Source organism: Cervus elaphus, chromosome 23 (assembly GCF_910594005.1).
Source record: "Cervus elaphus chromosome 23, mCerEla1.1, whole genome shotgun sequence".
In the NCBI taxonomy this organism is placed as follows: domain Eukaryota; kingdom Metazoa; phylum Chordata; class Mammalia; order Artiodactyla; family Cervidae; genus Cervus; species Cervus elaphus.
This window is the reverse complement of record NC_057837.1, coordinates 20,862,066-20,874,530: the sequence shown is the minus strand read 5'-3', so window position 1 is coordinate 20,874,530 and position 12,465 is coordinate 20,862,066. Positions and strand designations below refer to the sequence as shown.

The 12,465-nt window shown below is 33.3% G+C and overlaps 1 protein-coding gene across 1 annotated transcript in view; it reads right to left on the bottom strand.

Moving 5' to 3' along the window:
• The window catches only part of MALRD1 (MAM and LDL receptor class A domain containing 1), a 515,151-nt gene that overhangs the window by 314,358 nt on the left and 188,328 nt on the right, over positions 1 to 12,465 (bottom strand). The window contains exons 23-24 of the mRNA XM_043884605.1: positions 9,725 to 9,835; positions 5,353 to 5,566 (exon numbers count right to left, since the gene is read on the bottom strand). Coding sequence (XP_043740540.1) covers positions 5,353 to 5,566; positions 9,725 to 9,835 — 325 coding nt within the window. The remainder of the gene's footprint in view (positions 1 to 5,352; positions 5,567 to 9,724; positions 9,836 to 12,465) is intronic.

The following is a 12,465-nucleotide window of genomic DNA, read 5'->3' as shown; positions in this document are numbered from 1 at the left end:
CAGGGTTTGAACCCAGGTCTCCTGCATTGCAGGCAGATTATCATCTGAGCCACCAGAGAAGCCCTAATATAACCTTACAGTGAGTAAAACATTATATATATATATATACACACACATATATATATATATATATATCATAGCATCAAACAGTAGCCCCTTCTCCCTCCAACATTCATCAGTTTACTTAAAAAGAGAAAGAATTCTGCTATAACAAATGAGAAAGAATGTTCAGGATGTAAATCAGTCAACTCAAAGGAAGGATAACAGTTTAGGGGAATTACAGTTACACATTCACAGAAACCAAAGGAAATTGTTAGTGATGTGCTAATGATACAGAAAGGGCTGTTTTGGTTGTTGCTGGCTTTTAAAATATTCTTTAATTTTTTAAAAAAATCATTCAAATACATTTAAATATCACTTGGCTCAAACCCACTGTTTTTTCATTCTTTATTTAAATGTCAATTTCTCAGTGAGAACTTCTCTGGTGGCCCTGCTTAAAACTGTAACCGTCACTACAAGCATTTTCTTTCTCATTTTTCCCTATTTTACTTTTGTGCCAGAGCACTTATCCTTACGAATGTACTGTGTTATTTTACCTACTCTCTTCTGTCTGTGTCCACCATCCATAATGCATCTTCATGAGAGCAGGAAATTTGTCTGTACTTGTTCATAGCATTAATCCAAATAGCTAGAAGAAACCCTCACACATGACAGATACTCAATAAATATTTCTGAATAAATACACAAATGTTCATCCTTTAAAATTTCTTAAAATCACCAATAAATTATATCAGCTAATTAAACATATATACAACCATTAAATCTTGACTAGAGTATGAATGAATCAATTAAATTCATTAAAATATACAGAATCACTTTCAATATTTAAAACATTAACTATTGCCCTTATACAATCCTGATATATTTGTATATGTCAAAGAATAAAATCATAGCTCTCTCTTCTCACCAGAAAACTTTTTCAAATGTTTGTCTGTTTAAATGAGTGTTTCTCAAATTTTAGTGTGTGTGTGTGTGTGTGTGTATACATATATATATATATATATATATATATATATATATTTGTTAAAATGCAGTTTATAATCTATAAGTCTGGGGTGGAGCCTGAATTCTAACAAAAATGGTATTTGTCTGTGGACCAAAATTTGAGTAACTGAGTTTAGGGAAATTTTCAGCAGTGTTAAATTGCACATAAATGTAATATTAAAAAATGATATTTTTGAAAACACTGCATCCAATAAGAAAAAATGTGTTTAAAAATATTGGTAATGAATTTAGTAAGGCTACTATAAAGTAACTGAGTATAAGAGTTTGATTTACTGTTTATCTCCAAGTGTCTAACACTTGGTCTTCTTTCACCAAGAGGGAACCCTAATGTAAACTATGGACTGTGGTGATAATGACAACTCCAGTGTAACAAATCAAGCCTCTGGTAGGCAACATGTTAGCCGAAGGGAGGCTGTGCGTGTATGGGGGTGAGTTTTGATGTGAACATACAAGTCCTTTAAAACATAAATTCTATTGAAAATTTAAAAAGACAGCCTACGGAATGAGAAAAAAAATATTTGAAAATCATATATTCAATAATGGCTTAATATCCGGAATACATAGATAAGTCCTACAACTCAACAATGAAAAAGTACACAATCCTATAAAGAAAAGCACAAAGAACTTCAATAGACATTTATCCAAAGAAGACATGCAAAGAGCCATTACACACAAGAAAAGATGATTAAGACTGTCAGTAACTAGGGAAGGACAAATCAAAACCACAATAAGAGTCTGCTTCATACACATTAGGATGGCGATAACTTTTAGAAAGGTGGGGAAGGGGAATAAGTGTCAGTTAAGTCCCAGATCACCTTCGGGTTATAAGATAAACACTAGGGCTGTCACACACAGCATGACGACTACAGCTAGCACTGCGATATGGCATATTTGAAATAAAGAGATTACATCCTAAGAGTTCTCATTACAAGGAAACAAGGTGTTTTTCCTTTTTATTTTTTTGTACCTATCCTAAGCTCCCTAATATTGCAATTTGCTCTCCATTTTTAATCTCCTCTAATTTACTCTATAGTTTCTCATACAAAATATATCATTTCCCACCTTCTGCCACCCTCTGTGATATACATACACACAGACACACACATTCTGTGTGACTTCTGTCTTCTCTACCTCTCTTGTTCATTCTTGATGGATTCTTGAAAATGTTATCAGTCTTTCCAAATTCTCTCTCTCTGACATTTGTGGTCTATTCCATTAATTTGCTTTGCAAGCTAATTAATTTCTGATGTAAGAATTTAAGTACATAAAATTTTCACTAAGCACTTCCTTATCTAAATACCACAGGTTTTTTATTGCATTATTGCTATTATTTATTTAAAACATATTCTAACTTTTACTGTAATTTTTTGGGGGGAGCCATGGGTTATTAAACATGTCTTCTAAGTAACAGGGATTTTTCTAGCTTTTGCCTTAGAACTGATTTCCAGACTAATTCAAAGGATTAATCCATGTCACTTTAATCCACTTAAAATTACTGACATTTGTTTAGTGTTTAATAATTTTGTATGTACTTGAAATAGATGTCTGCAGTTAGAAATACACATTATTAATATAAGTGCCCATTAAGTTCAGATTATTAAATAATTATGCTGGTCAAATATCCTGTATCTTTGCTAATCACAGTTCAGAATTAAATTATTTTGAGTTTCCCTGAGATACTCTTAGTTGCATACCAACAATAAATATGCTAATTGGAATATATAGGAAAAGGAGACTCTATACCAATGGGAAAAAAAATGTTTAAGATTTCAGATTTCTCAGATACACAAATCATTTTCTTTTTGACTATGTCCTGTATTTTATATCACAAAATAAAAAGTAATATTTCAATTTTCAGCCAAATTTTGCTTTCTGAGCCTATATTGCTCTACAGAAAATTAAAGCCGCAGATACTTTGTTTTATAAAGGATTATTTTATTTTCCTCTGTCAGAAATAGTCTACATCTTTAAAAAATAGCTCAGTTGTTTTCTTTTTTTTTTCTTTCTATTCTTAGGTGGTACATTTATACCAAATGATATTTTAGAAGTTTTATTAGAGTTGTGATATTTGTTCAGCCTTTACTTAGCATCTCAAAAAGTAAATAAATAAAAAGAAAGAAACAAAAGAAGCACATACAAGTTCCAAAGATCATGAAACTTAAGGTTAAATTCCTGGTTGGTTGTCAGCCAAACTTCTGAAATCAGTTGCTATGGTGATTTTTTTTAAAGCTTTTCTTCCTATTCTTCTGGGTCTAATTAAAGCATCAAAGTTTATAGTATATGGAGGAAAAATAACAGCACTAATTATTCATACAGCAGGTTCTAGCCACTTGTAATTAAAACATTTAAAACCATTAATATAGGAATATAATTGAAGTTTTTAAATACATAATAAAATAAGCAGTGCTATATAAAAAGAAAGCATGTTCATGTAATAAGATTCAATGTTGAAATGTGGATTTTTTGGGTTTTTTTTAAGGTTTGCGGTAACTTGGTTATTTTTTCTAAGGAGCTGAAAAAATATTCTTCTTATGTAATATCGGGAACTAATTCACCTTTCTACTCCAGTATTACTGATATCATAGCCCATTCAAATCATAGAGAGACTGGGAAATTAGTTCACCAAAAAGCACCTTCTGATACAACTTTCCCTCCAAAGGCTTGTAATGATTTTTGTCCTTAGTTTTCCATACAAAAGAGCTACCAAGACAACAAATTTCAGTGATTTCTCTGACCCTCCCAGTATATCAGTATCCCCTTCCAAACACAGAGAGAAGATGCCTAGAAATATTCAAAACAGTATTATCTAAACACAAAGAGTAAAATTCAGCCAGAAATAAAATGTTACTGTAAATACTGAAAAAAATGCATTAAATCATACCTTGGGAAAGATATAAATTGGCAACATCACAAATAAAATTCAAGAACATAATATCTGTTCTGTTTGACTGATAACCTAACAAATTTGTGAGATACTCATATGAAAATGACAATGAAGGAAATGGAAAAGCATTCAATGCAGAAAATGACTAAAATGCAGCAAACAATATTCATAAGATACAGATAAATATTAATTAAGAATATAAGATTAGCCAAACAGTTTTGCTTGGTTTCTATAATAGTAACAATGGATATTATAAAACATAATCCACAACTGAGGAAACAGTTATCAGATAGAAACAAGATTTCTACATCTATAAGATCTTTGGTTTTCCTAAGATTCAGCTGTACATAGAGGTGGTATGGTATTATAGCTTTGGCAAAGCAGTGAATCATAAACCAAAGTACCCGGAAACTTGGATCAACTCTGACAGTGCCAATTTTATGAAATTTGACCTAATCTCAGCCATTCTTGTCAGCAGCTTTATCCATGGAAATCACTAATAATTAATACCTTTCTCCCTTACCCCTTGGGTTTCTGTGATGATCAGTTGGAGATTAATAGATAAAGGGGCTTTAAAAGTTGAAACTTCTACTTTCATGAGCTCTTATTGTACTGAAGTTGTTCTTGTGATTCCAGATTTGGTTTCAAGAGGCAAAAGATAAAAAAGATCAAACTGTAACACACTAGCCCTGAAATTATTATTACTAGTAATAGTGGAATAATTTGTCAGCCCTCATTTTGACAATTTGTATTCCCCTCATTTGCAGTGAAATGAGGCAACAAAGGACTCTGTTGCACCATTTCACGGACTTCCCTGGATGAGCACATATGGCCCATTTAGCTAAGGGTGGTTTAATAGGTGCTGTTTATTACAAGTTGATCTCTTACAACAATATCACACAGCTGATATATATTTCCCTTAGGAGATAATTTTATACATTATCTGGATATTTTTTTTTAATCCACTTCTCCCAGATCATAATTGACTCAAGGGAAAGACAATCCCCAGAAATACATCAAAGCATCAAGGCTCATCAACCCTGCATGAGTTGGCTTTGATGGATGTTTGGCTTGTCTTCTTCTCCAAAATTTATTTCATGTAGAAAATACTTGTTTCAATTCAGTTTGTCTTTGAAGACATCTGTTTTCCAGTTAACCTCCAATTCTTCAGACACTAACACAGAGTCACTGACTAGTTTCAAATGACTTAAGTTTTTAAATGACTTAAGTAAATTAAGTAGTGCATTCAGAATCATTAAAATGTATTTGAATGGTTAAACCACCTTACTTGCCTAGGCTTCTCCAATTATGTACACTCTGTATTTTTCATCAATGAACCCATCGCAGGGAGGGAGGCTGTAGAGATAAAGACACCAAGAAGGAAACAGAGCATGTGCACTCACCACAGATGAAAGGAGTCTCATCTGAATTATCAGCACAGTCATTCACAAAATCACATAGCTTGTCCTCGGCAATGCAGTGCCTGTTAGCGCACGTGAATTCTTGAGCAGTACACGTTCTGTCTGCGCTTAGAAGTGGGGAACAATCTTGAAAGGAAATATCATCCACTGCTACATCTCCTATGTAACTGATACCACGTTTTGCCCTGAAGATAATCTTTAAAAGAAAAAAATAAAACAACAATTAAAAAAAAAAAACAGCATCAGTAGACTCATTCATCAAGAATTCAAAACTTGGGAGACTGGGATCAATGTACATAGACTATCGAAGTTGTTTAGTTGCCAAGTCATGTTGACTCTTTTGCTACCCCATGGACTCTAGCCCTCCAGGCTTCTCTGTCCATGGGAGTTCTCAGGCAAGAATACTGGAGTGGGTAGCCATTTCTTTCTCCAGGTGATCTTCCCAACCCAGGGGTCAAACCCATGTCTCCTTCAATGGCAGGCAGATTTTTTACCATTGAGCCACCTGGGCTTGGACACACTTTTGATACCATGTATAAAATAGATAACTAATGCAAATCTGCCTTATAGCACAGGGAATTCTACTCAATGCTCTGCGATGACCTAAATAGGAAGAAAATCCAAAACTGAGGGAATATATATACATACATAGAGCTGATTCACTTTGCTTTATGGTAGGAACTAACACAACATTGTAAAGCAATACACTCCAATAAAAATTGTTTAAAATTTTAAAAATAGAATTCAAAACCGGGGGCAAACAGTAAATACAGTACAGAACACAAGGCTTGAATCTGATAAAAATGATCCTGCAATCCGTATGATGAAACTGACCCAGGAAGTTGGAGGGATATTGAAGATCTGTACCATACTCAGCACATAAGAGCATGTGAGTAGCAACACTATTGCCTCTTGTCTAGATTTTTGAACATGGGACCTAAGAAACGGGCCGGAGTCACCTATCACTGCTGCCTCTGTAAATCTCAGGGCCAAAACAAGACCTGGGCACTTGAGAGCCTCAACAAACATAGAAGTAGGAGGCCAGCCAGGTGACAGGATGTACCTAGAGACAGAAGATACAAGCATACTTTTCTTTTTTATTTTATCCACTTCTTACCATTTTTCTGATCTATTCAACTCAACTAGCGTTTATCAAAAACATACCAAACCTCAAAACTATGAATTTTTAAAAAACTGGCCACCTCTTTGGACTTGAAATAATTGTGAGTTGCCTTTGATTAATGCATGTGATGAACAAAATTCTCAAGTGTGTCACTGTTGGTCAGTGAGATATCACTTCTATAGATTTTGATGGAAATGATGGAAAATAGGAGCAACAGTACTCACTAAAGTTTTCTAAGTGAAACTAATTCAGACAGTTTCTATTAAATTTGTCTGCAAGCTAAATATGCATTTGTGTGTTAACAGGAAATAGTCATATATTTTAAAGCAAATTTAGGACAATTAGAGATGAGTTAATAAGAAATACCTATTTATTGTCATCAAACTCTCAAACATCTTTTTACCAAATCTAAACAACTATTTTTCTTGAAAGAAGTAATTAATTTTTCCTTAAGATATGATATACTTTTATACTATATGAAAAACCTAAGTGTTTTCCTGTTAATAACTTAAAATTCACATCTTTTACATTATAAAAATATACATTTTTATGTACAATAAATTCATGTATCAAAGTTACATAAAAGGAAAAAATTATTTTTTTTCATAGCAGTTGTTCTGGAAAAGAAAAATAAATTTTTTAAGATATATTAAGAGCTTGGCTGTGATTAAGAAGAGGTGAAATTAGAATTATAAAGACAACTTTATTATAAGAAAAACTAAGCCCAAGACAAATGGATACACAAACTGAAACAGGTATTCAATTACTGGATATATCTGACCTCTTAAATACATAATGCATTGCTTCTGATTAAAAAATTATATAATTCTAAGAGTATCTCAATATTCATATATTTGTCATCCTATAGATACAACCGTAGGTACTTTGCCATAATCCAATGGTCAAATTATCACTTACATGTCAACGCTCCACACAATGTTGGCTAAGATTCCATAGACTTTAATGCTGAATGGCACTAAACATTTTTAAAAGCACAAGTATATTTTTTCTAGTACAATAAAAGTTGGGGCAATTATTTTATAAAACATAGGAAGCAATAAAGCATAGCATCTGTATTATGGACTTGCACTTGACCTGCCTGTACTTAAAGCCTATTACTACCATTGTGTAGTTATATAAAAAGGGCAAGTTACCCAACTTCTAAGTATTTCTGTATTCTAATCTATAAAATGGAGATAATAATAGTAAGTTCCTTATAACATTACAGGAGTGAATTTTTTATTCATGGAAGAGTACTTAGCATTTAGTAAGTGCTATAAACATGATTAGTTATAAAGTTATTATAATTAAAGATTATGATTAAATTGTGGTTCTCAAATATAACTCTGAAAATGACCCAGTGCTGACTCAGTACATAATTTCTACAAATACTATATACTTCTACTCAAAGGTTAAAGACACTCATGTTTCTGATGCTTTAGAGAATGATACTGTAAAAATGGAAGAAGAGTGGACAATACATATGCTCCATCACTATTTCTCCAGTGCATAGTAATGTGCTTTCCTGCACATAGTAGGTTCTTAATATGCTTTTATTGAAGGAATGAGTGAATCACATTAAATATCAAATATCAACAAACCATTAAAATTTCATCTTAAGATTCAAACAACATGAGCATATTCCTCTGAAAATTCCAATATATGAAAAATTAAATTTCAGAAAAACTAAATTAATAATTCATTCCTCTGCTTAAATCCCTCTTAATGTTGTTTTGAACAAGATTTTACTATGCAAATATTCTACTTGCACAGAATAGTTAAGAATCCACTGCCTGAAGTGGAAGTTGATGCCTGGCAGCAGCTGAACCTTCTACATGTTCTTGCTGATGATTCTTCTTGCCTCTTGAAGGTTAAATGGGTAGGATCCTTTAATAATAAATTTCACACAGTGAAAGGCCACTATATTGCTGTCCAATCTTTCTTATTCTCAAGTTGAACTTATTTCTTGTGCATTTCCTAAATTATCTACAAATGATCCTTTAGAAAACTAGGTTCCAGCAAGACGGATTTATTATACCTAACATTCTAAGAAATTGGGGATAATGCTGAATCAATGCCTTTATTTATTTATTTTAAAATGTTACCTCTTCTTTATTTTAAGTCTTTATTGAATTTTTTTTACAATACTGCTTCTGTTTTATGTTTGGCTTTCTGGCCAGGAGGCATGCGGGATCTTAGCTCCCCTAGCAGGAATTGAAACCACACCACCTGCATTAGAAGGCAAGGTCCTAACCATTGAACAACCAGGGAAGTTACAAGTACCAGTGTCTTTAAAGAGCTATATCTAGCCTGTGCTTCCATTGGAGTTGAAATGGGCTGATCTATCAAATATGGCACAAGAGTGCAGATACAGTTACTGAATATTCACAGCTGATTTGACTACGTTTGCTGTTATATAAAGGACTGGAAATGCAATCATTAGCAAAGATAGTATACCATCTATATACATGGTGCAAATTCAAGGAATTCAGACTTGTGCAGTTAAAACTAAGAAAAAATGACATAAATGGCTCTGGATTCTCACTTTCCCTTATCCAATCTAAATTTTAACAGTTAAGCATTATTTTCCAATAAATATCCCTTCATGTCAGACAAAACAAAACTCGAAAAGCAAAAAACACATCCTAGAAGCTCTTTTTTTGCCAGATAATCCATAAAAAATAAAATTCACATTAAATATCTTGTCACATAATTACTTTTGGGTTAAATGTTTTAATCGAGGTATCATTAGTTCTTTTCCTTTACTTTCAGGTCTTACCCTAATATTATTGTATTTTACATGAAGACAAATATAGCATCACACTATTTTGTACTTCCCAAAATATTTTTCAGTCAAGTAAACCTGTTTTCTTTAATAAGGTTCAACAGTGCAGTGTACCTCAAAGGTCTTTTTAATCAAGTTTGAAATAAATGAAGATAATTACTCTACAGTCTCTGAGAATATATTTGCAAAATAGAGAGTGGTGTGTGAGATTGTGGAGGCATGATCGTTGTCACTAAAATTAAATGTTCCTAGAAATATGGTTGTCTCATTGGGAACAAAATTAGGGCAGTCCAGAACTGTAAATTCCTTATGGAAAATGCTATATGGAGTGGTAAGCATTCATATAACATATCAGAATGGGAATGAGAGACCAGAAGACAGGGGTAGAGGAAATAAAGAAAAAAAATCAACAAAACAATCATCATCTTAATACTTGGATTACAAACCTGTATATGGGAATGAACACCTAAAAACAGCTCCACTTTTTTCCACTGTGCACCTTGCTGTCCACTTTGAGCCCACAATTTAGAAGTAACATTGTCTTTCTTGCTGAGTACCTGCAGAGACAAATCAAGTAAGAAGTATTGAAATATTGTGCCTTGATAAATTTTAAACATGTAGAATTTCCCCAGTATTTCTTTTAATTTTAATGTCAACATGAATCCCTGAGAGAAAAGCTCAGACATTTTTCATTAGATATCTTTGTTTTCTGGAACAGCACTGAGTCCCCCAGGGTACCTTACTAGCTCTGTGTAATAAAGTTGTGCATGAATATCTGTCAGTCAAGTCTGAAGGTATCTGGGCACCATTTAATTAAGAATTCTTAACTACCTTATCTTTTAAAATCTGACAGCAGGAACAACTGGAAGTCTCAATATTGAATAACATTCATGTAGTCACATGAAAAGCACAGGATTATTTACTGAAACATAGTTTTGAGAATGATTTTGTGTTCAGTGGGGATGGTGAAATTACAATGGAAGCCAATTCAAGTCCAACAGCACGTATGGGTGATACAAGCAGGCATCTTCTTACCTAAGCCAGTAAGAGTTCCCCACCCAATAAACTCTCACCAGTACTACTGGGGGGCTTCCCAGGTGCCACTAGTGGTAAAGAACCCACCTGCCAATGCAAGAGACTTAAGAGACATGGGTTCGATCCCTGGGTCAGGAAGATCCCCTGGAGGAGGGCATGGCAACCCACTCCAGTATTCTTGCCTGGAGAATTCCATGGACAGAGGAGCCTGGTGGACTATGGTCCACAGTGTTATAAAGAGTTAGACACAACTGAAGCGACTTAGAATGCTCACACGAGTACTACTGGGCCCTCGTTCTAAAGGCAAATTGAGACTCAGCAGATAAATAATCATGGCTCCTCATTTAGATGACACAAAAAGAACCATCAAGGGAGTAACTGAGAAGAATAGTTTCACATTTTAAAATAACTGAATGAGATGATGTATTTAATTAATATCACAACATTACTTTTTAACAATACAAATACGTTCAATGGAATTATTATTCACATAAAGGGTGTGGGAAGGTTTTGGTTTTTGAGAGTGAAGGTAATTTTGAATGCTTTCATCATTGGTTTTTAAAGATGTTAAATAGAAATGGTTATTTTTACAAAGTTAGAGTTTTCAGAGTCATATAAAAATTAGTATGCAGCTAGAAAAATATCACTAAATTCTTGGTCCATAAAATTCAAGTTGAATTTTAAATATATTAAAGTCAAGAAAACAGAATTTCTAAAAAATATAAAAAACCATTTTTGAAGGATACTAAAATGAGTGTATAGGAAATAGGTCTTCTTTGTATGAATACTGCTCTATATACAAATCACTAAAGAAAAATGTGTTCATATAACATAGTACCAACATTTAATGTCTTTTTTTAGCCATGCACAAAAATATGGATCATATGTATTACCACTGTAATTATTTGATAATTAATTGCCTATAAAATTTAAGGCTGTTTTATAATTTTTCATCTACTAATGTAAAATCATATTTTGAAAAAAATGAAAGCCTATTTCAGGCAATTAATCTCAACCACAAAATACACCTGGTAAATAATTCTCATTTTTCTGATGGAAATCCTGTAGTCAGTTGTATTGATTGTTTTCTCTAAAGCAATTTTTAAAGAATCAGTGTAACACAAAGGTAAATTATAACTACAATCCACAAGCCTACTTGCATGTTTTCAGGTTATTATATGCACACATACATATACACAAACAGGTTTACTCTTTAACTATTTTTGGTGGGAAGTCTCATCCATAATAAATAAAACTATTCTTCCAAAATTGATTTATAAATTTAACATATTTCTAATTAAAAAAGTAACAGCATTTTAAAAATAAGATATGTTTATCTAATTTGGGGGATATAATACTTAATACAGCCAGAAAAATCCTAGAATACTATTAAAATTACATCAAGCTACCTGAAAAGAAATGGATAAGCAGGTGATCTGCAGTGTATGTCTTTCTACTTATTGCGGAAAAGAAAGCAGGTAACGCAAATGTCAGCTCTTTGCAAATATACTAAATATAGGGCTTCCCTGGTGGCCCAGTGGTTGGGACTCCTCCTGCCAATACAGGGGACATGGGTTCAATCCCTGGTCCAGGAAGATACCACATGTCATGGAGCAAGTAAGCCTGTGCAGCACATAACCACTCAGCTTGCACTCTAGAGCCTGCAAGCTACGACCGCTGAGCCCACAGGCCACAACCACTGAAGCCTGCGATTCCCAGGGCCCGTGCATGCAGCAAGAGAAGCCGCCACAAGGAGAAGCTTGCGCACCGCAACGGGAGAAAAGCCGGCGCACGGCCCTAAACATCCAGCACAGTCCAAAAAAAAATTAATTTTTTAAAAAGATACTAGGAAGAGATAACAATGGAATGTGAAAAGAATTCTATATTGAATTAAATTTTTCCTACAAAAGATCCTGTTGGGATAGTGGACAAGAAAAAGAATCTCTGAGTGAAAGATACATTAGCGTTGCCTGTGAGATTCTTGCAACCTTTTGTGAGTTTCAAGCAGTTTAATATATATATGTGTATATATATATACATATATATATGTATTTTTTTTAACCAAGAAACAATTTGAAAGAGACTATTGGAGAATGTAGCACCACTACATCAAAGACAACAAAGAATGCACATTCAAATATCACCCAATTGT